The sequence below is a fragment of the Pistacia vera genome, unplaced genomic scaffold, assembly GCF_008641045.1.
Source record: "Pistacia vera cultivar Batoury unplaced genomic scaffold, PisVer_v2 Contig265, whole genome shotgun sequence".
In the NCBI taxonomy this organism is placed as follows: Eukaryota; Viridiplantae; Streptophyta; class Magnoliopsida; order Sapindales; family Anacardiaceae; genus Pistacia; species Pistacia vera.
Genome location: NW_022196074.1, coordinates 1,456,415 through 1,478,744, shown reverse-complemented (window position 1 = coordinate 1,478,744; position 22,330 = coordinate 1,456,415). Strand labels below are relative to the sequence as shown.

General features: G+C 37.3%; 2 protein-coding genes and 1 pseudogene across 2 annotated transcripts; all 3 read right to left on the bottom strand.

The window, feature by feature from the left end:
* Nucleotides 1–523: 523 nt before the first annotated feature.
* On the bottom strand, nucleotides 524–6,643 carry LOC116133026 (ABC transporter B family member 15-like). The gene is made up of 7 exons (XM_031418697.1): nucleotides 6,413–6,643; nucleotides 6,276–6,330; nucleotides 6,007–6,185; nucleotides 5,456–5,913; nucleotides 4,456–4,996; nucleotides 2,006–2,899; nucleotides 524–1,915 (listed from the first exon to the last, which is right to left on the bottom strand). Exons 1-7 carry the CDS (start codon nucleotides 6,641–6,643, stop codon nucleotides 524–526), a joined length of 3,750 nt encoding a protein of 1,249 aa, XP_031274557.1.
* Nucleotides 6,644–8,853: 2,210 nt separating this feature from the next.
* Nucleotides 8,854–13,395, bottom strand: LOC116133025 (ABC transporter B family member 15-like; the record flags this gene model as incomplete). The annotated part of the gene is made up of 7 exons (XM_031418696.1): nucleotides 8,854–10,245; nucleotides 10,325–11,206; nucleotides 11,373–11,913; nucleotides 12,166–12,625; nucleotides 12,706–12,882; nucleotides 13,001–13,055; nucleotides 13,162–13,395. Coding segments are annotated over 7 exons (3,741 nt in total), but the record flags the coding sequence as incomplete, so codon positions are not given.
* A 1,036-nt stretch (nucleotides 13,396–14,431) lies between these two features.
* On the bottom strand, nucleotides 14,432–16,493 carry LOC116133023 (annotated as a pseudogene).
* Between the last annotated feature and the right edge of the window lie 5,837 nt (nucleotides 16,494–22,330).

The window sequence follows — 22,330 nt, the reverse complement described above, 5'->3', positions numbered from 1 at the left end:
TGTTATCCTTCATTTTTCTTTATTAAAGAATCTTCATCCATTCATTAATTAAGCACGATGCTCATGTTAAGTAAGGATAATGTATTGAATTAAACCTGTTGTTTATGCTCATCTTTCAAGGAAACTCTGTTATTGCTTTCTGTTTTCCGTCTAATTCTCCTATTAATTTCTTCATTTGTAAGTTCATAAAGAAATTTTTTCAGAATAAAAAAAAAATATATATTGGGATGTTGTTCAAACAAAACACTTCATTCAAACTTCACTTTTAATTTGGATTTTCCAATCTGTATGTAATTGGGGTCTTTGGATCTTATTTACTTTTTATTGTAATACTACTTTAGTATCATTCAAGTTAAATTTTATCGGAAAGTAACTTTTGTAGAAATTGGAACACTGGTCTCATTGCACAGGTACGTTATGGCCTATCAGAGCAAACTAAATTTCAATGGTTGAATGAGAAAACATTGAAATAAAACATAAGGATTTATGGCTGCCGGATGCTGGTTAGTGAGATGGAGAACCGCTACACTTGCGACGCTGCAGAACAGCTATTCGGTGTCCTTTGGAGGCTAACTAATGTGTAATAAGCTCCCGTGGGACCTTTGGCCAATAAGGACTGGTGGTTTCCATTCTCGACCACTTGTCCCTTATCTAACACAGTGATGAGATCACAATTTTGTATGGTACTTAATCTATGTGCTACCACCACACTAGTTCTTCCAATCATCATGTGTTCAAGGGCCTCTTGCACTAGTTTCTCAGATTGACTGTCAAGAGCGCTGGTTGCCTCATCTAATAGCAATACTGTAGCATTTTTCAATATAGCTCGAGCTAGCGCAATACGTTGTTTTTGGCCTCCTGATAATTGTACCCCCCTTTCCCCACACCAGGTATCATATCCGTGATTCAATCCTGCTATGAAAGTATGAGCATTGGCTGCTTTAGCTGCCTCAATGATCTGTGATTCATCAATGTCGTTATGTACACCATATATAATGTTTTCTCTGATAGTACCAGAAAACAAAGTAGGCTCTTGACTAACAAGTGCAATATGCCTTCTCAATGACTTAAGGTTGTATGATCTAATATCTTGACCATCAATTTTGACCACACCTTTTAGAGGATCGTAAAATCGTTCGATTAAACTGATAATCGTTGATTTTCCAGATCCACTTTGTCCGACCAATGCGATTGATTTTCCAGCTTCAATGTTGATAGAAAAGCCTTTGAAAATTATCACATCAGGTCTAGTGGGATATGCAAAATGTACATCTTGAAGTTCTATATAACCTGTTATATTTTCAGGTTGGTAGCTCTCAGAATCGTCAGGCTTAATTCTTGTATACCGATCTAATACAGAAAAGACTAACCTTACAGCATCTGAGCCTCTAACAAGATCTGTGGTCATGCTACCAGCAGTAGCTATGAGATAGCCTGTGCTCACTAGGATCAAAAAGGTCACCAAAAAGCCCTGGGAAGTGATGAAGCCCTCTGTCAAAAGCTTGCCACCATACCAAAAATCCAAAGCCAAAGTACAAGATGTTAAGCTTTGGGAGAAGGAAAGGCCGATTCCTGCATACCATGATTGTCTGACACTCTCTCTTCGTGGACCTTCCTGAGCTTTTTCTAGCATTTTCAGGATTCTGTCTTGGGAGGAGAATGCTGTGATGGTTCTCAAGTTGGTAACAGCTTCCGCAGCAAGCTTGCTACTTTCTTCTTGTGCTTTTATGGCCTTGTTTGACATATTTTTTAGTAGAGCTTTCTTACTATAAAAGCATACTATCAAAAGCGGCTGGACTGCTATCATAACTAAAGCAAGCCTCCATGCAATGACTAATCCCAAAGCGAAAGCTATGGATACAGCCGATACAGTTTGTACAAGGAGAGACATACGATCACCCACTAAAGATCTCCCCTGCAGCCAATCAAATAAATTTCCATTTTTCAGTGTTGATTCTTACTTGTCTTATAACATATTAGTTAAAAACTTTCGATTAATACGTACCACATTTGCATCTTTTGCTAGTCGGGAGCAAATAGCACCACTTGAGTTTTCATCTTGATCAAACCATCCAACTTCAAAAGTGAGCATCTTTGAAAGCATCCTCTCTCTGATCCTCTTGGTTAAGCACTCTCCCTTGTACGCGAAATTGTAATGTTGGCTTAAATTAACCAGTAAAGAGAACAATGCTAACCCAATCAAACACAAAGCATAGAACTTCGTCTTCTCTTTAATCTCATTGTGATCTTTCAAGAAAAAAACATTTACCATAGACCCTATGATTAAGGAATAAACAGGTTGCACAGCACCGTACAAGATTGCACTTAAACACCCTAAGCTTGCTTGCTTCCACTCAGGTAGATTCAAAGCTAACAATCTTCTAAACGATGGCGCAGGCAACTTTTTCTTGTAATCTTCTATATTACTATTTCTTCGATCATCATCTTCATCATCATCATCACCTCTTCTTGGGTTTACATCCAAGCTTGATCTGAAAGATGGGTCACTCATCGATGAAGAAGTGAGGTTTGTCAACATCGTCTCGTCTGGGGTTGTTGTTTGTTCTTTTTCAGTTTGTTGAAGATGAATAAGTGAAGTATAATGACTATTTTCATCTTGGATAAGCTCGTCGTGGGAACCTGTTTCCATGACATGGTCATTTTGGATGACGGCAATCACATCGGCGTAGCGGATGGTTGAGAGACGGTGAGCGATGATGATAGTGGTGCGTCCAACAGCGGCGTTGTCTAAGGCTTCCTGCACCACACGCTCAGATTCAGAGTCGAGGGCGCTTGTTGCCTCATCCAAGAGAAGAATTCTGGGTGCTTTGATTACAGCTCGTGCAATGGCAATTCTTTGTTTTTGCCCCCCTGACATTTGAACTCCTCTCTCCCCCACCTGTTCATATTGTCACATGTAAAATTTGATTAAATCATGGTTCTGATTTACTGGAATATGTTAACTCAATCTATTTTTCAAATCACAGAGCTTCAGCTAACCTCTCTTCATTAAATTTTAGGCTGCGTTTGTACAAGGCTTTCGGAAGATTACTCCGATTATTTATCTTTTAATCCAACTATTATCTTGTTTGGTTTCACACAAGTAATATGAGTTATAAGACAGATCATATACGAGATTATTTGATTACCGACTCAGAGAGACGTGTGTTAAGGTTATCGTGGTAATCTTATTTTTGTTCTAATTGGACTCTTAATAAAAATTTCATACACAAATGCCCTTCTATTGATGTCAAATAATAATTAACCCAATTTATTGAATGATTTTTTAATCTCATTAATTAATTATTTGGATAAAAATACCTTATGTATATGTAAAGGGCATTTAGTAAAATAATATCTAATATTTTGTAATTACTATTAATCAAACACATTAATTATTTATACAATCCGAATAAAACAAACATGAAAATAATTTATACCTATTAATCTTTAGGGGGCGTTTGGTTCAGGGAATGTTGGATTACTAGAAAGATAGATTACTGTGAAGATTATTGGAAATCTTTGGGAAAATGTATTTGGTTAATTGGTGGGTATGTTATATTAATATATTTGATTGGGAGGAATAAATTGGTGAGTATGTTATTTAAATTACTGAATTGTCCTCTAATTAAATATTATTATTATATTATTTTTTAATATTGATTATTATTTGGATTCTTATAACCCCCCTACATTTAAAAACTTAGCAAAAACAACCCGAAAATAAAAGTTTGAAAAATCAACAAAACACCCCTACCAACCGAGCCACTGCCGGCCGTCGGCAACCACCACAGGCCGCCGGCAGTTAGCAACCTAACGGCACACGGAAGGCAAGAAATGGCATACGTGCTTCGTATGGCCATTTCCGGCCAGACCAACGACCAAATTTGTCACGTCTGGCCAGATCTCTGGCCAGAAATGGCCATATCGTCGCACGACGGCCATTTTCGGCCTTCCGTGAGCCATTCCGACTGTGACAGTTGCTGGTCGCGGTGGTGGTTGCCAACGACAGGCTATGGCAGGTGGGTGGGAGGGGGTGACCTGGGTGGGCTGTAATTTGTTTTGAATTCAAGGGTAATTTTGTCCAAAATGTTAATTAATTGGGGTGAAATAGTAAAAGTCATATTCATGTAAATAAATTAAAAAAATAAAGATATTATTGTCCTAAAATTTTATTAATAAGGGATAGAATTGTAACAAAAAAAATAACCCAGGTAATCTTAGAATACCTAAGAAAATAGAGGTAATCAGATTACCTCCAATATTACCAATAATAACTACTATTGATATTTAAAGATTATTGATATCTTATATTATTTAGTAATTAAATATAATAATCAATTAATAAAAGAAGACTTAACCTAAATAATTCCAGATAACCCAACCAAACGCCACCTTTTAAGGTTATTTATCTCAAAGGTAATTCTATGGATGATAGAGATAAAACAAACTAACCTGGGTATCATACTGCTGAGGTAACTGAGAGATAAAACGATGAACATTAGAAGCTTTCGCTGCTTCAACAATCTCTTCCATTGTGGCATCTTCCTTGCCGAAAAGGATGTTTTCTTTAATTGTGGTGGCAAATAGTACAGGCTCTTGGCTCACAAGACCCATTTGTGATCTCAGCCACTTCAGTTGTAATTTATCAGTAGCAACTCCATCAAGAAGAATATCACCTCCAAGTGGGTCATAAAACCTCTGTAAAAGTGAAATTACTGTGGATTTTCCTGAGCCACTACCACCCACTAAGGCCACTGTCTTTCCAGCTGGAATTTTTAGGCATAAGTCTTTGAAGATTATGCTTTCTGGCCTTGATGGGTATGCAAATTCTACATGTCTAAACTCAACTTCGCCTGAAACGGAACCCAGAATTTGACCTTCCATGTTGTACGAATCAATCTTGGGAATTCTTTTTATAACCTCCATTATACGCTCTCCTGCTGATAGTGCTTCTGATATGGACTTCAGGTTTGATAATCCAGTTCCTAACGCCCTGATCAAGAACAACTTGTTTTTTCATATGTATATAGATGGTAATTTTTGTAAAATTTCGTATTTTCTTTTAAGTGAGAAGGTAATACTTACTGGCCACCAAGAGCAATGGCAGTGCCAACGGCATACACGTTTCCTCCTTGAGCACCATGGTACATGACCATTCTACTACCATAATAAGCTATGAAAGACCAAATAGCATAATTAATATTGCTGCTTCCAATAGCCCATCCTTTAGCCAATCCTTGCTTTACCCCCAAATTGACTAAGCCTTCAAGGGCCGAAGAGAACTCGTTGATGGTTTTGGTTTCACCAACAAATGAATAAACAGTTCTTATAGAAGAGATTGCCTGTTCNTTCCTAACGCCCTGATCAAGAACAACTTGTTTTTTCATATGTATATAGATGGTAATTTTTGTAAAATTTCGTATTTTCTTTTAAGTGAGAAGGTAATACTTACTGGCCACCAAGAGCAATGGCAGTGCCAACGGCATACACGTTTCCTCCTTGAGCACCATGGTACATGACCATTCTACTACCATAATAAGCTATGAAAGACCAAATAGCATAATTAATATTGCTGCTTCCAATAGCCCATCCTTTAGCCAATCCTTGCTTTACCCCCAAATTGACTAAGCCTTCAAGGGCCGAAGAGAACTCGTTGATGGTTTTGGTTTCACCAACAAATGAATAAACAGTTCTTATAGAAGAGATTGCCTGTTCTGCAATTGTTCCAGCCTTGTTGTACTCTTCTGCCATTTTCCTTGCTAAATTCATCACAGCCCTTCCACAAATCATTCCAGGAATTACCAGAAGCAGAACAGTGGGAAATATAACAATGGTTAGCCTCCATAGTATCAAGAATCCTACCACATAGCTCCCGATAAATGTGGCAACATTCACCAGAAAGTTCGGAAGCTGTCACAGAGAGTGAAGAGAGTTAATAATAATAATAATAATGAAACAGTTTCTTTCTGTACTAGAACAAAGTATGAGATTGATGATGAAAACCTTTTCGCTGATAACATCTTGAATCACAAGACTATCATTAGCGACGCTTGTGATAACCTCTGCTGTGCTGGTGACATGCAAATCAAAGTATTCCACATCCTGCCTTAACACTGCTTTCAAATATTTAGCTCTCATTCTTGTGGCTTGCCTTTCTCCCGTTCTTGTCCAACAATATGCCTCTAACATTTTCCCAAAAGTTAATGAAATAAGGAAACTACCAACAATAATCAATAAAGAAATCATTAATTTATCAAGTTTTTAAAACCCACCTAGAAAACAAACAAACCATCTGGCACCAGATATGTACAACATAATCACTGCATTCTGCCACCACAGAATGAAACTCAAGTCAGGCTTTTACGTACGTTTAAACATATGTAATTTTAAAAGAAGGAAAGTATGAAACCTTGTTAATGTCATGAGTGAACGACTTTAGATTATCAGTTGACACAGAGCCAAAACTGTTCATCAATTTACCCATTACAAACACCAGTACAGGAGTAGTGAAGCCATCGCAAACGGCTCCGATGAATCCCAGAACCATCAACAACATATCCACACCGTCTGCTTGCATGAAAATCGATAGAACAGACCCCTTCTTTCTCTTCACCTCGCCGCCTTTTCTTTTTCCACACATTTTCACACAAAAACCAAAACAAACAAGACAAAACTCTTCCCTTCTTCTTTGGCTTACAAAATCAATACTATGTTAGATTTTATAATACACTTCTGCATGCATGTGGACAGGGCGCAGACTCAGAGGTCTAGGTGATATATATATGTTGTAGTACTTGAACATCTTCCAAGGAAATACTTTAATCACAAATGAATTTGATTGGTTACAGGTTTATAACTTCTCCATTTTTTCTCCATCAAAGATTGCGTATCTTCATCGATTCATTAATTATGTACGATGCTCATGTTAATCAACGATAATGAGTTGAAGTAAACCTATTGTTTATGTTCATCTTTCAAGGAAACTCCATTATTGCTTGTTTCTTTCTGTCTAATCCTCCTTTAATTTCTTCATTTCTCATTAGTCATCCACTAACAAGTAATTAATTAACAATAAAGTAAGTAATTAACTTCATGTGCTTTTCCTTGATCAGTACGCTGTGCAAGATCATATACAGTAAAATTATTAATATTTGTGTAGTTAAGGGATTATACAATGTTGATGCTAAGATTCCCACCAGCCGACGAGATCTACGTAAATTACTTTGGTGAAATCTATGCAAAGGATTGTATAAAATCCATGATGCGATATTGAATCAATGAATAAATTGAAAGCATAAATGTTAATAGAATTTTAAAGTGGTTCAGATCATAGTTATCAAATCGTGTATCGTATCGTGTATCAAAAACCTAATTTTTTGAATCGTATATCGCGTATCGTATCATATTGTATAGTAAGATACGTCTTTTTCAAAAAAATTAATAAAATAATCAAAATTTTCTAAAAATTAATATAATCCCCAAAATTAATTAAAGAATTTTGTGGTATTATTGACTTTAAATTACGATATTACATAATTAAAATTAATCACAAAATTCCAAGGTGAATGTCAATATTTATATCTTCACTTATATTATTATTATCATGTAAAATTGGCAATATATATTCCTTTTCACTTTCTCCATGCAAAATAGGTAAATTTGGACAGGTTTTAGTGAATCTGGTTGGGTGACCCGGTTTCGACCTGAATTTTTTTTTTGGACATTTGACCCAAATTAATAAAGTCGTATCGATTTATATCGATATTTTTAAGGATACGAACAGATACGTATCGTATCATAGGATACATATCAATGTATCGAATGGTTTAGGATACACTATCTGATACGTATCGTTGGCGATCTGTATCGAATCGTATCTTATGATAAGTATTGGGTATCATAGGATATTAACAATCATGGTTCAGATGTTTAATGCAAACCCTACGTCCACGGACGTAACCACGCTATAATATATGGGTTGAATTAAATCTATTCAAACTTTGAAAAAAATGAAAAAAGACTTTATATTATATAGTATTTTATAATTTTAACCTTATTTAAATTCATATTGAATCCACTCAAGTAAGCTTATATATTTATAATGACAAATTTATAAAAGTTTAACTCTAAATGAAACGACATGCACGTGACGTGAATTCGTGATCTGAAGGTTGATTGAAAAGCATACCGTCAGTTCGATATGATTTTGGATTCTAGAAAGAAATACAAGAATAAACAAAGTTCTTCCTATATATATACCAATTAAACATATATTGACTAAAACTTTGGTATTGTAGCTCTTATAAAGTTGAAAAAGAGCAACCCACCAACACTATTATCTATATAAAGTTGAGGAAATTTGTGTCATCTATCAAACAGTGGATCATGAATAAGATTAACAGTTAATAATATTATGTCCAATTAATAGACCCTTTAACCCCACCATGTTGTGATATGGGCTTCAGGTTTTTCGATCTTAATATCTGATTTAAGTATTAAAGGGACTCTGCCAACAAAATCCATCGACTGATCGACACCCTTTGGCTGTAACAAATCTTTTTGAGTGATCATATAATTAGTAAGAATATCTAGGTTTGCTGGATTAGTAAGAAACATTGAAGAAATTGAGGAAAGCTTCCGTCTCATAAGCTGATCAAAATGGAAATTTTGCGCAGGTCAATAGCAATCATTTGCAGTTTTTTTCTTTTTTAAATTTAACGAAGGACTATAAAAATAATGAAGATAAATCCTTCTCCTTACATGTAAAATCGAAAGTGTAATCTTCTTAAATGAGTAGCTGCTCCAGAGGGGGCTAAAAGGGAGAATTCTAATTTCACTTGTTCATAAAATCTAATTGATTGTTGAGTGAGTGTTACTATTTGGTGTCCTTTGCAGGCTAACTAATGAGTAGTAAGCTCCCATGCGTCCTTTGGCCAACAAAGAATGGTGGTTCCCTTTCTCCACGACATGCCCTTTATCCAATACAACGATGAGATCACAAGTTTGTATGGTACTTAATCTATGTGCTACCACAACACTAGTTCTTCCAATCATCATCTGCTCAAGTGCATCTTGTACTAGTTTCTCAGATTGACTGTCAAGCGCGCTAGTTGCTTCATCTAATAATAATACTGTAGCATTTTTCAATATTGCTCGAGCTAATGCAATACGCTGCTTTTGACCTCCTGATAATTGTACTCCTCTTTCCCCACACCATGTGTCATATCCGTCATTCAATCCAGCTATGAAATCATGAGCATTGGCGGCCTTAGCTGCCTCAGTTATCTCAAATTCATCTATGTTGTCAGCTGCACCATAGATAATGTTTTCTCTAATAGTACCAGCAAATAATGTAGGCTCTTGACTAACAAGTGCAATGTGTCTTCTCAATGATTTAAGATTGTACGATCTAATATCTCGACCATCAATTTTTACTATACCTCTAAGAGGATCATAAAACCGTTCGATTAAACTGATAATCGTTGATTTTCCTGATCCACTTTGTCCGACTAATGCAATTGATTTTCCAGCTTCAATGTTGATAGAAAAGCCTTTGAAAATCATCACATCAGGTCTAGCAGGGTATGCAAAACATACATCTTGGAATTCTATATGGCCTGTCATTTTTTCAGGTTGGTAGCCTTCAGAATCTTCAGGGTTAATTCTTGTATGCCGATCTAATACAGCAAAGATTGATCTTATAGCATCTGAGCCTTTTGCAAGATCTGTGGTGGTACTACCAGCAGTAGCAATGAGAATTCCTGTGCTCACAAGGATTAAGGTGGTCTGCAAAAAGGCCCTGGAAGTGATGTAGCCCTCTCTCATGAGCTTGCCACCGTACCAGAAATACCAAGCCCAGGTGCAAGATGACAGGCTCTGGGAGAAGGCGAGGCCTATACCTGCATACCATGATTGTCGAACATTCTCTCTTCGTGGCCCTTCTTGGGCCTTTTCAAGCCTCTTCAGAATTCTATCTTGGGATGAGAAGGCCGTGATGGTTCTCAAGTTGGAGACAGCTTCCGCAGCCAGCTTGCTGCTCTCATCTTGTGCTTTTTTAGCCTTCTTTGACATATTTTTAAGTAGAACTTTCCTAGAATAAAAGCATACTATCATGAGTGGCTGGACTGCCATCATCACCAAAGCAAACCTCCATGCAATGACCAAACCCATAGTGAAAGCTATGGCTACAGCCGATACAGTTTGTACAATAAGAGACATACGATCACCCACCAAAGATCTCCCCTACAACAAGGTCCAAACTGTAAATCAAATTTTCCTAATTTTATAACATATTAATTAAAAGCTATAAATTAATACTTACCACATTTGCATCTTTAGCTAGTCGGGAGAAAGTAGCACCACTAGAGTTGTCTTCCTGATCAAACCATCCAACTTCAAAAGTGAGTATCTTTGAAAACACTCTCTCTCTGATCCTCTTGGTTAAGTGCTCCCCCATGTAAGAAAAATTGTAAGATTGGCTTAAATTAACCAACAAAGAGAACACTCCTAACCCAATCATACACAAAGCATAAATCTTCGTCTTCTCTTTCATCTTATCATGATCTTTCAAGAAGAAAACATCGACCGTAGACGCTCTGATAAAGGCAAAAACAGGTTGCACAGCACCAGAAAAGATTGCGCTTAAACACCCAAAGCTTGCTTGCTTCCACTCAGGTAGATTCAAAGCTAACAATCTCGTAAAAGATGGCGAAGGCAACTTGACCTTGTAATCTTTTACGTTTCTCTCTCTTTGATCATCATCATCAAGTCTTCTAGACTTTACTTCCAAACTTGATCTGAAAGATGAGTCATTCATGGTTGAGGAAGTGAGATTTGTCAACATCATCTCGTCTGGGGTTGTTTTTTGTTCTTTTTCAGTTTGTTGAAGACGAACAAGTGAAGTATAAAGACCATTTTCGTCTTGCATAAGCTCATCATGGGAACCTGTTTCCATGACATGGCCATTTTGGATGACAGCAATCACGTCGGCGAAGCGGATGGTGGAGAGACGATGAGCAATGATGATAGTGGTGCGTCCAATAGCGGCGTTGTCAAGGGCTTCTTGAACAACTCGCTCAGATTTCGAGTCGAGTGCGCTTGTTGCCTCGTCTAAGAGAAGGATTCTGGGTGCTTTGATTATCGCTCGTGCAATGGCAATTCTTTGTTTTTGCCCACCTGACAATTGAACTCCTCTCTCTCCCACCTGTTCATATTATTATTTTCATACATCAAATTTTCATTAAATCATGGTTGTGATTCACAGTTAATAAGAAACAAAAAAATTACATCTAACGGTTATATACATTTGAAGAATATTGATACACTATTTGCCCTGAGACCTACAAGATATTGGACAAGCAAAAACCAACCTGAGTATCATACTGCTGAGGCAACTGGCAGATGAAATTATGAGCATTGGAAGCTTTGGCTGCTTCAATAATCTCTTCCATTGCGGCATCTTCTTTGCCAAAAAGTATGTTCTCTTTAATTGTTGTTGCAAATAGTACAGGCTCTTGGCTCACCAAACCCATTAGTGACCTTAGCCACTTGAGTTGTAATTTATCAATAGCAACTCCATCAAGAAGAATTTCACCTCCAAGTGGGTCATAAAACCTTTGTAATAGTGAAATTACTGTGGATTTCCCTGAGCCACTACCTCCCACTAAGGCCATTGTCTTTCCTGCTGGCATTTTTATGCTAAAATCTTTCAATATTATGCTTTCAGGCCTTGATGGGTATTCAAATTCCACATGCCTAAACTCAACTTCTCCTAAAACATTCTCCAGGATTTGGCCTTCCATATTATCTGAATCAATCTTGGGTACTCTTTTCATCACCTCCATCATTCGCTCGGCTGTTGCCATTGCTTCTGCTATGGACTTCAAGTTAGATAAACCATTTCCCAACACCCTGATCAAGAAAAACTTATTATATATCAATTTTAAATAAATACGTTAAGTATTAATTATGCAAGTTGTATCGAATCTCGATCATATAAAATGTTTTGATCCAATAACTCATAAATTGTATCATATTTTTAGGTTAAAAATGTGGTGTTCCCAAACCTTCCCCATAAATATATGTGGGAATTTGTTATGTATATGGATGATAATTTTTTGTGTAATTTTCGTATTTTCTTCCAAGTCAAAAGATAATACTTACTGGCCACCAGTGGTGATGGTGGTAGCGACGACAAACACGGTTCCTCCTTGAGCACCATGGTACATAACCATTCTAGTACCATAATATGCTACGAAAGACCAAATAGCATAAACGATGCTGTTGCTTCCAACAGCCCATCCTGTAGCCAAGCCTTGTTTTACCCCCAATTTGACTAAGCCTTCCAGGGCCGAAGAGAATTCGTTGATGGTTTTGGTTTCACCAACAAATGAATAAACAGTTCTTATAGAAGAGATTGCCTGTTCCGCAATTGTTCCAGCCTTGTTGTACTCATCTGCCATCTTCCTTGCTAAATTCATCACAGCCCTTCCACAAATCATTCCAGGAATTACCAGAAGCAGAACGGAGGGAAATATAACAATGGTTAGCCTCCATAGCAACAAGAATCCTATCACATAGCCTCCAATAAATGTAGCAGCATTGACCAAAAAGTTTGGGAGTTGTCACATTAATACTCAGAGAGTTAAAATCTTAATTGGTCAATTATTCAAAAAAGTAATCTCATATCAGAAAGCAAAACCTTTTCACTGATAACATCTTGAATGACAAAACTATCATTAGAGACGCTTGTGATGACTTCTGCGGTGCTGGTGACACGCAAATCAAAGTATTCAACATCTTGCCTTAACACTGCTTTCAAATATTTAGCTCTCATCCTTGTGGCTTGCCTTTCACCTGTTCTTGTCCAACAATATCCCTCTACCATTTCCCAAAAGTTAATTAATGTATGGACAATTGGACATTACCATCAATCTATGAAAGAAAAACAAAGTATTGAAATATTAAAGAAATAAATGATAAAATTTTTGGAACCCACCTAGGAAACCAGCAAGCAATCTTCCACAAGCTATGTACAACATAAGCACTGAATTCTGCCACCACAGTATGAAACTCCAGTTAGCCTTCTATGTTTGCAGGTCCAAGAGAAATAATAAACAAACATATATATGTAACTAGAAGAGAAGGAAAGCATGAAACCTTCTTAATCTCATGGGTGAACGACTCTATGTTATGCGTTGGTGCAGTGCCAAAACTGTTCATCACTTTACCCGTCACAAACAGCACTAAAGGTGGAGAGAATCCTTCGCCAACGGCTCCGATGAATCCCAAACCCATCAACAACATATCCACACCGTCTGATTGCATGAAAATGGACAGTACAGACCCCTTCTTTCTCTTCACCTTACTGCTTTTTTTTTCTCCCTCCATTTTCAAACAAAAACCAAAACAAACAAACAACACAACTCTTCTCTTCTGCTATGGCTTACAAAATAGACAGTATGTTAGATATTACACCTCTGCATGCATGTGGACAGGGCGCAGACTCAGAGGTCTATGTGATATTATAGTAATCGAATCTTCTTCCAAGGAAAAGTGTAATCTCATCAAATGAACATGATTGGTTACACGTTTATTACTCCATTTTTTTTCATTAAAGATTGCGAATCTTAACCGGTTCAATAATTATACACGATGCTCACGTTAGTTGAGGAAAACGAGTTTAATTAAACCTATTGTTTATTGGTTTATATGATTTAGAAGCCCTTAAATCGAGTTTGGTTAACACATTAAAAGTGAGGGACAAATTTATTTAAATATCAAGGAAGAGAAACTCCATTATTGCTTGCTGCTTTCGGTCTAATCCTCCCTTAAGTACATAATCAACTTCATGTGCTGTTCCTCGATCAGTATGTTATNTGTCGATGAGGAAGATGATGATGAAGATGATGCTGAAGAGGCCATTTCTTATCATGAAAGGCAAGATGAATTTATATTTTGTAACGTTGATCAACAAAATCAAAAAGGCGTACAAACTCTACAAACAATTGATTTGTGATTGTGCCCCTTGGTATAGTTGTATCACACACAAACCGTTCAATGTTATCAGTCGCACTCTTAGTGTAAATGAAATCATCATCATTCCATTGGGTCCTAAGCCGTTCATTCTATGTAAAATGAGTCAATTTTGGCTTGTACGTTTATATCAATATCAACGGATGGTTAAAACTGTTAACTTTGTTGCCGGAGTTTTGATCCACTTTATTTGAAGCCATGAAATGGAACAAAGGATATTCCAACTGCTCAGTGATTTGGACTTTCATTTGATCAGAAGACTGGTCAAACTGACATACATAATCTTCAGTCCAACTGACCCACGGTCTATAAAACCTAATATTTTCTCTTCTTTCATTACCTTCTTTTTTCTCACAACTGACCCACAGTCACATATGAAGAAACAGGGGTGTCTTCATGCGTTAGTCACCAAGTCTAAAGTCTCGTCGTTTGAAGACTTCTTCACACGCTCACAACCTACAAAATCATTACTAACAGTGAGAAAGGCAACCCATGTTTAATAGATTACATAATTTATGAAAACCTGTAGCTTACCAATTTGTTCTGGCTGTGAAAATAAACAGAGTTACTGTTTGCAAGAAAACTCCAATGATCAACCCCCAACATTAAACAAGTAGAGAGATCTTCAACTTACTGATACTCCTAAAGAAGTTTTGAAGCTAATCACGCATCCTATTGGGAGACCGATAATGTAGTAGGAGGCTATATTAACATAAGCAACCACTTCCAACGGCCACACCTGAAATTCCCAAAAAGAGGGTAAATTATAACTTAAAACCCAAGGTCAATGATCCCACTTGCAGGCAGAGCGTCATCCTTACTGACTTACCTGAAAGTATAGGTTGAATCCCATTCAAGAAAAGAAAACAGATATGCAAGTAGTGGAGTCTTCAGAATCAGATGTGAAGAATTTACTCGAATATTAAAACTATTGCACTGAAAACTATACTGATGAAGACGCTCGTCGTGGTCACTACTACTATCGAAAATTTTGCAACTCTGGCATGTCCTGCTCCAAGTTCATCACTCACCCGAACACGGCAGTCAGTTTGAAGACAAGGAAATGAAAATTTTGATGCAAACGATTGGAATAACTAAATCTGAAGAGTTTCACTAACCTGGATCCGTTGGCAAGGCCTAGCATAAATATGTTGAGGTAATTCATACTGAAAATACATCACATTAGAGCTACATGTAAGCGTAAAATTTGGAAAGAGCGTATGTTGAAACAGTGACACACCAAATGGAAATGGAGTCTAGTGAGATGGTACGATTAGGGAGAAGTCCAGATATAGGTACCTGTCCTTGGCGGTACCAAATCTCCAAAATGAAAATAAATAAGAAAAAGGTTTAATATGTCCAACAAAAGTAATTATATAAAATACCCAAACTAGGTAAAGACTGAGACAGACAGAGTTGAATCACAAACCAAAGCATAACAGCAGAAGCAATAGTAAGCTTGAAATAGGGCCATATTCCTCTGAACGCTTTTATAGACAAGCCAGACCAGGTTTCTTTGCAAGATGGACTTAAAACAATGTATAGACCACTTATAATAGCAAGCAGCCACCAAGAGAAACTCAGCGTGAGAGCTGCTCCTATCAGGCCATAGTCCAAGACATAAACAACAATCCATGTCAACAGCATGTGCAGCAAAAATACCCCAACAGACATATATGCCAAAGGGTTTACTATGTTCTGTGCTTGAAGGAAACGTTGCATTGGGCAGCTCAGTGAATTTGCATAAAGTTGAGGGATCAAACCGTGAGCGAAAACTTGGCCCTGCTCGGCTATGCTTTCTGATTGGCCCATTGCTTTGAGGACCGGACAATACAAACATGTGAGGAATACAGCTGCCCCCACGTGCAAGACAATTGCTCTTTTGCCAAATGATGCCAATTTCCGAATATTTCTTGGCCACATACGGTTTGAAATGCACCAGCCATGCCCAACTGTTGTTTTTTTTTTTTTTTCAAAAAAAAAAGTAGTCAAGTAAAACAAAATTTAAAAGAAAATTAAGAACATATACTTTTTACGAAGAGGACCCATTTGAGAGTTAGAAAAAGAAATGGTTTTGTTTGGAGAAACACATGTTTCTCCATTTCCTGAAAACAGAGACACGGCAGATGAGGAAGGACAAGACATATGCATCTTATTCTCCATAATCAAAATATTTGTCTGTTATGCAGAAAATTGTTTTATTTATTTTATTCCAGGATAGAAAAAAATTAATTTCAACTTTTGAAAAGCTTCAAAAACATTAATAAAACTCACACTTGGTTCCTTTCTATCAAGCAGTTAAAGACATGCACCATAATTCCATAAGCGAGACCTTGAATTCCAACACTTGCAATGGAGGCCCCGGCGAGCTCTAAAGCACCCAAATGTCCACTAAACATTAATGTCCAGTAAACATGAAAACGAAGAAGGTGAACAATCCAAACAATAACCACCATATCCAATGCAAACTCATTCCCACCCAATTGCTGCAGAGTTTTTGTTGAAGTATGAATCTTTTGTTAGAAAATTAATATGTTGCAGCATAAGAAAAGTATTGCCACGGCAGCAAGGAAGACCGGCATGACCTGAAGTGCAGTTTTAGTTTAATTAAAATTCTGTTACTTTCAATTTTCATGAATTTGAAACTTTTATTAACTGCATGTTTCAATCTGAAATGCAGTTGTTTAATGTTATCCCTTTGCAACTCTATAAAAAGGAATCCTAAGATGAATGTATTAAGGAAAAATATTGAGAGAAAATATGAAAGTGAAATTTATTGTTTTAGATTTTTCCTTCACTGAATTTAGAAGCCATAAGACTTTATTTTCTTGGCTTCTAAATTCCAACAGTTTTGATACTCAATAAAATTTTCTATTTGAATGTTGAATGTAATTCCTTACTTGGAATGAATTAGGGTAAATCATATGTTCACTTTACTTTTCTGTTTTCTTTATTGTGTGTGTTTGGCTCTGTTTTCAACACTATGTTCCTGTTGGTTTTCCTGGAGAATGCTAAGTAAGACAAAATTCAGTAAAGAGAGAGAGACAACTAGTTGAATATTGCTCTGTTTTGCATTAAAAAAACAAGGGTAATTTATACACAAACTAGTCCACTGTTTCACCTAATATTTTACAAATTTGAATTTGAACTCAGCACATTCAACTAATACACTTACAAACATATCAAATACATCACTTAACCAGACCTAATTCACCTAAACACATCATTAACGTCATTCTAAATAGTGACCAAAAAACTACTACTCCATGCACAGCAGAAGTTCAAACCGTGGCGCCAAAAACTTGCAACTCCACTTTCAGTCAACTTCATCATTTCCAGTATGATATCACATTCTTCAACAGTTCCAAAAACTCCTCGATCATTTCGGACAAGTCGGGTATCCTAGAATGCGAGTCTAACACCATTAACAATGGCTGATTCTCTGTAGACCCCCTTTCACACACACTGAACAACCTTAGCTTTAGTCTAAACGTATTACAATGAATTTAGTTGATCAATAATTGGGGCTGAGTTGACAGAAATTAAGTGCTAGATTGAGATATTTATGCGTGCAATAACTTCCAAAAATTTTAATTTAACTAATGTTCCACTTAACAATTTAGCTTGTTCAAGCCATTAAAAGAAAGGCAGGTGATGGTCTGAAGCTAACCCAGTTTTGCGTGTCACGTAATCTTGGACCAAATTTACAAGTTTTTAATTGAATTGAAACATTAAAATATTAATAATAAGGTTGGTTATACAATTGATAACATGTAACGTGGAATATTGCTACATTTGAATATAGTTTGTTCAAGTGATTTTGTGTTTTGGTCCTTTCTTAGTTCTTGTGATGTTGACATGGCTTTAATGCAAACACAAAAACCCCGTGTTGATGTTAGCAAAATTAGATCGGATCAAAACATCTTGTATAATGTTAGAGATGTTACCAACTAAAATTGGATGTACAAATCATTTCAATGTCACTAAACTTTCAATAGTAATATCTTCTTCTTCGAAGGTTGATGGTCTTGCCTATGTATCAACTCCAGCATAATCCCATCTATGTCTTTGTTAAAACTTGTGATACTTTCCTGGAAAAGTTTGCTGCTCAAAGTGTGTATTTTGGCGCCAAGTTTGAATGTGCTGGGCTGTTTTTCAAATGATGTAGCTATTTGTTTTTGAAATATTAATGTTATGTTATTAGGTAATGACAACCGGTGATTAAGGCTTCTTTTGATATAGTGTATAAGCATTAGTTAGAGTTGTATGGTTAGTATTGTATTTGCTTAAAATATTCATTGCATAGTTGTTGAAACAGTGAAATGTTTGTGTATAAAACACCCCTGTTCTATGAATGAAAAACAGAGCAGATTTGTATTTCAAAGTTTCCCTCTCTATAACTCTCTCTCACGTGCACTTAAGCCTTCATTCTCTTAGCATAATCCAACTCCAAAAACCTACAATTGGTATCAGAGTCATCCTTGATCTTTCAGGACCTAAACACCATACGTAAACTTCTTCATGGCATCAAACCCAACTCCACTTTCTCCACCTATCTTCAACGGTGATCAATTCCATGTTTGGGCTATCAAAATGAAGACTTATTTGAGAGGTCATGGATTGTGGCAATGTGTGGAGGAGGAGAGGCAAATTCCTCAGCTTGGACCAAACCCGACACTGAACCAGATAAGAATTCATGAAGAAGAGTTAGCAAAAGCTCCAAGAGCTTTGTCATGCATACATTCAGCTGTCACTGACCAAGTTTTCTCCAGGATCATCCCAAAAAAGCTTGGGATAAGCTCAAGGAGGAGTTTGGAGGAAGTAGTCAGACTTGTAACATGCAAGTCCTCAATTTGAGGAGAGAATTTGAGATGCTTAAAATGCAAGAGGCTAAGTCTATCAAGGAGTATATGGATAGGCTAATGAATGTTGTGAATAAGATAAGGCTGCTGGGTGAAGAGCTGACTGACAAAAGAATAGTGGAAAAGGTCTTAGTCAGTTTGCCAGAGAGATTTGAGGCAAAAATCTCCTCACTAGAAGACTCAAAGGATCTGTCCCAGATCAGTTTGGCTCAGCTTGCGCATGCACTTCAAGCTTAGGAGCAGAGGAGAATGCTAAGGCAGGAGGACTCCAGTGAGGGGGCTACGGTTGCTAGTCAAAAGGGAAGAGTATACCAAGGAGGAAATAAGCGAGCTGCTGGTGAAAAGAAGGGAAAAGATCAGAGCTTTTACTAGGGAGGAAAGCATGGTGGTTTGAGGTCATTTCCACCCTACCCACATTGTAAAAAGACGAACCATTCTGAAAGCAGATGCTGGTTCAGACCTGGCATACAATGCAGGTCATGCAAGCAATTTGGGCATATAGAAAAGGTTTGCAAAAATAAGGGAGATCAGCAAGAGCAGTCGGCACAAGTGGTGGAGAATCAGCAGCCAAGTCAAGAGACTGAACAACTCTTCATGGCCTCTTGCTCGAAATTGAAAAATCCTGGTGAAGTCTAGTTGATAGACAGTGGGTGCACAAACCACATAACTCCAAACCTAGCCAACTTTGTGGAAATTGATCACTCCTATCAGTCTAAAGTAAAGATTGGAAATGGAGACAATGTTGATGTCAAGGGAAGAGGCAAGATTACTGTTCAAACTCCTTCAAGTACAAAGTTTATTTCAAATGTCTTATATGTTCCTAAAATAAACCAAAGTCTGTTAAGTGTGGGCCAAATGCTAGAGAAGAATTACTCCTTGCATTTCTAGAATATGTCTTGCATTGTAGAAGATAGGCATGGGAATAAAGTAATTAGAGTAGGAATGCTGGGGAAAAGCTTCCCAGTAGGGTGGAGGAATTCAACCTCTCAAGCCTTATCTGTCAAACTTGATGAGACATAAATGTGCCATAAAAGGCTTAGCCACTATCACTATATTGGCCTGGTGCAAATGAAGAAGAACAACCTAATGGATAACCTGCCCATAATTGAGAAGAAATGAGGAGTTTGCAAAGTCTATCAACTTGGCAAACTTAGCAGGCAACTATTTCTAGCAAATCAAGCTTAGAGAGCTGCTGAGAAGCTCCAGCTTGTACACACTGATGTGTGTGGCCCCATGCAAACACCATCACTGAGTGGAAGTAGATACTTCCTCTTGTTTATAGATATTTTTTCCTGGATGTGTTGGGTGTTCTTCTTGAAACAAAAGAGTGAGGTGGCAGAAATGTTTAAGAAAATCAAAGAATTGGTGGAGAACCAAACTGGTTTAACCTTGGAGACAATCAGAAGTGATAATGGCTCCGAATACACCTCACATCAGTTTGAAGAAGTGTATGCAAGAGTTGGAATAAGACACCAATTGAGCAGTCCATACACACCACAGCAGAATTGTGTAAGTGAGAGAAAAAACAGAACTGTGATGGAGATGTCTAGGTGCATGTTGTATGAGAAGAACTTTCTTAAGTGTTTTTGGGTTGAAGCTGTGAATACTAGGGGTGTTCAAAAGAATCGGTTGGAACCGGAACCGGCGGATACCCTGGGTTTGGTTCTGGTTCCTACCCATAACCAATCGTCAATGGGTAGGTTCCGGTTCCAAATTTTTGGAACCGTTACTGTGCGGTTCCGGTTCCGGTTTTGATTCCTATAGTTAGGAACCGGAACCAGGAACCAGGAACCGAGACTAATATAAAATAAAATTAAATATTAGGGGGGTTAATAAAAACTGTTGTAGAAAAATTAATATGAATACACTTATATTTATATTTTATAACATTTAAAGTAAGTTGGTTTGACTTTTGTGACTCTACCTTTACAAAGTAATGGAGTTTGTAATTTTGAATTTATAATTTGTAATTTTATTTTTGTTAACAAGTGCCAAGTGGGGGGGTATTTGTAAGTTTTTAAGGGTTTTTTTGCCATTTAAAAACTTTTAGGGGGTCATTGTAATTTTATAGGGTACCCAGAACCGGAATCGAAACCGGAACCGTTGTTACAGGTTCTGGTTCTGGTTCTGGGTACCTAGTTGGTTCCGGTTTTGGTTCCAAATTTCAAGGAACCGTCGGTTCTGGTTCTGGTTCTGGTTCTAGTTCTGGTTCCTTCAAAAAGTGCGGGGTACCCGGAACCGAACACCCCTAGTGAATACAACAGTTTTACTCAACAGGCTGCCAACAAAAGCTCTAGATACCAAGACACCTTTTGAAGCTTGGCATGGTGTGAAGCCAAGTATTGATAATCTGAAGATATTTGGGAGCATTTGTTATGCTCATATTCCAGCAAGCAAAAAGAGCAAATTGGATGAAAAGGTAGAGACATGGATTTTGGTGGGATACAACAACCTGTCCACGGCTTATAGGATTTATAATCCTAAGACCAAGAAGTTCCTTGTCAATAGAGATGTAAGAGTTGATGAAGCCTCTACATGGAATTGGGAAAGAAATGAAGTAGAGAGCAAAGAAATACAAGAGCCACGAGGAGATCCCTTGGACAACCAGGAAGCTTCAGATGGCAGTTTAGACTCTAAAGCATAAGCTCCTGTCAAGGGTACAAGGTTGTTGACAGATATTTATGAAAGGTGCAATGTAGCTTTGATGGAACCTACTTCCTATTTTGAGGTTGCCAAAGTAAAAGAATGGAGGGCAGCAATGGAAGAGGAGTTAGGCATGATTGGGAAAAATGCCACCTGAGAATTAGTGGACAAACTCATCGGGAGAAAAGTCATCCAAGTGAAGTGGGTTTACAAAAAGAAACAAAATTCAGATGGTTCAGTCAATAGGTATAAAGCAGGCTTATGGTAAAGGGATATGCCCAGCAATATGGAGTGGATTTTTTAGATACTTTTGTACCTGTTGCAAGGCATGACACAATAAGACTTCTCCTAGCACTTACAGCCTAATTCAAGTGGAAAATTTTCCAGCTTGATATCAAGTCAACTTTCCTAAATGGGTGGCTTGATGAAGAGATATTTGTTAAGCAACCTCAAGGGTATGAAGTTAAAGGGAAAGAAGACAAGGTCTATCTTTTGACAAAGGCCTTATATGGCCTGAAACAGGCTCCAAGGGCCTGGTATAGCAGGATCAATGAGTACCTAATCAGTTTGGGGTTTGCAAGGAGTCTAAATGAGCATACTTTATATGTTAGAGAGATAGGAGATGAGATGACAATTGTATCTCTATATGTTGATGACCTCTTGGTGACAAGGAGTGATTCCTCTCGGCTGAATGAATTTAAAGCTGAGATGCATAATGAATTTAAGATGATTGATTGAATGGAGGTGTATCAATCTCCTAATGGTATCTTCATCTCCTAAAGGAAATA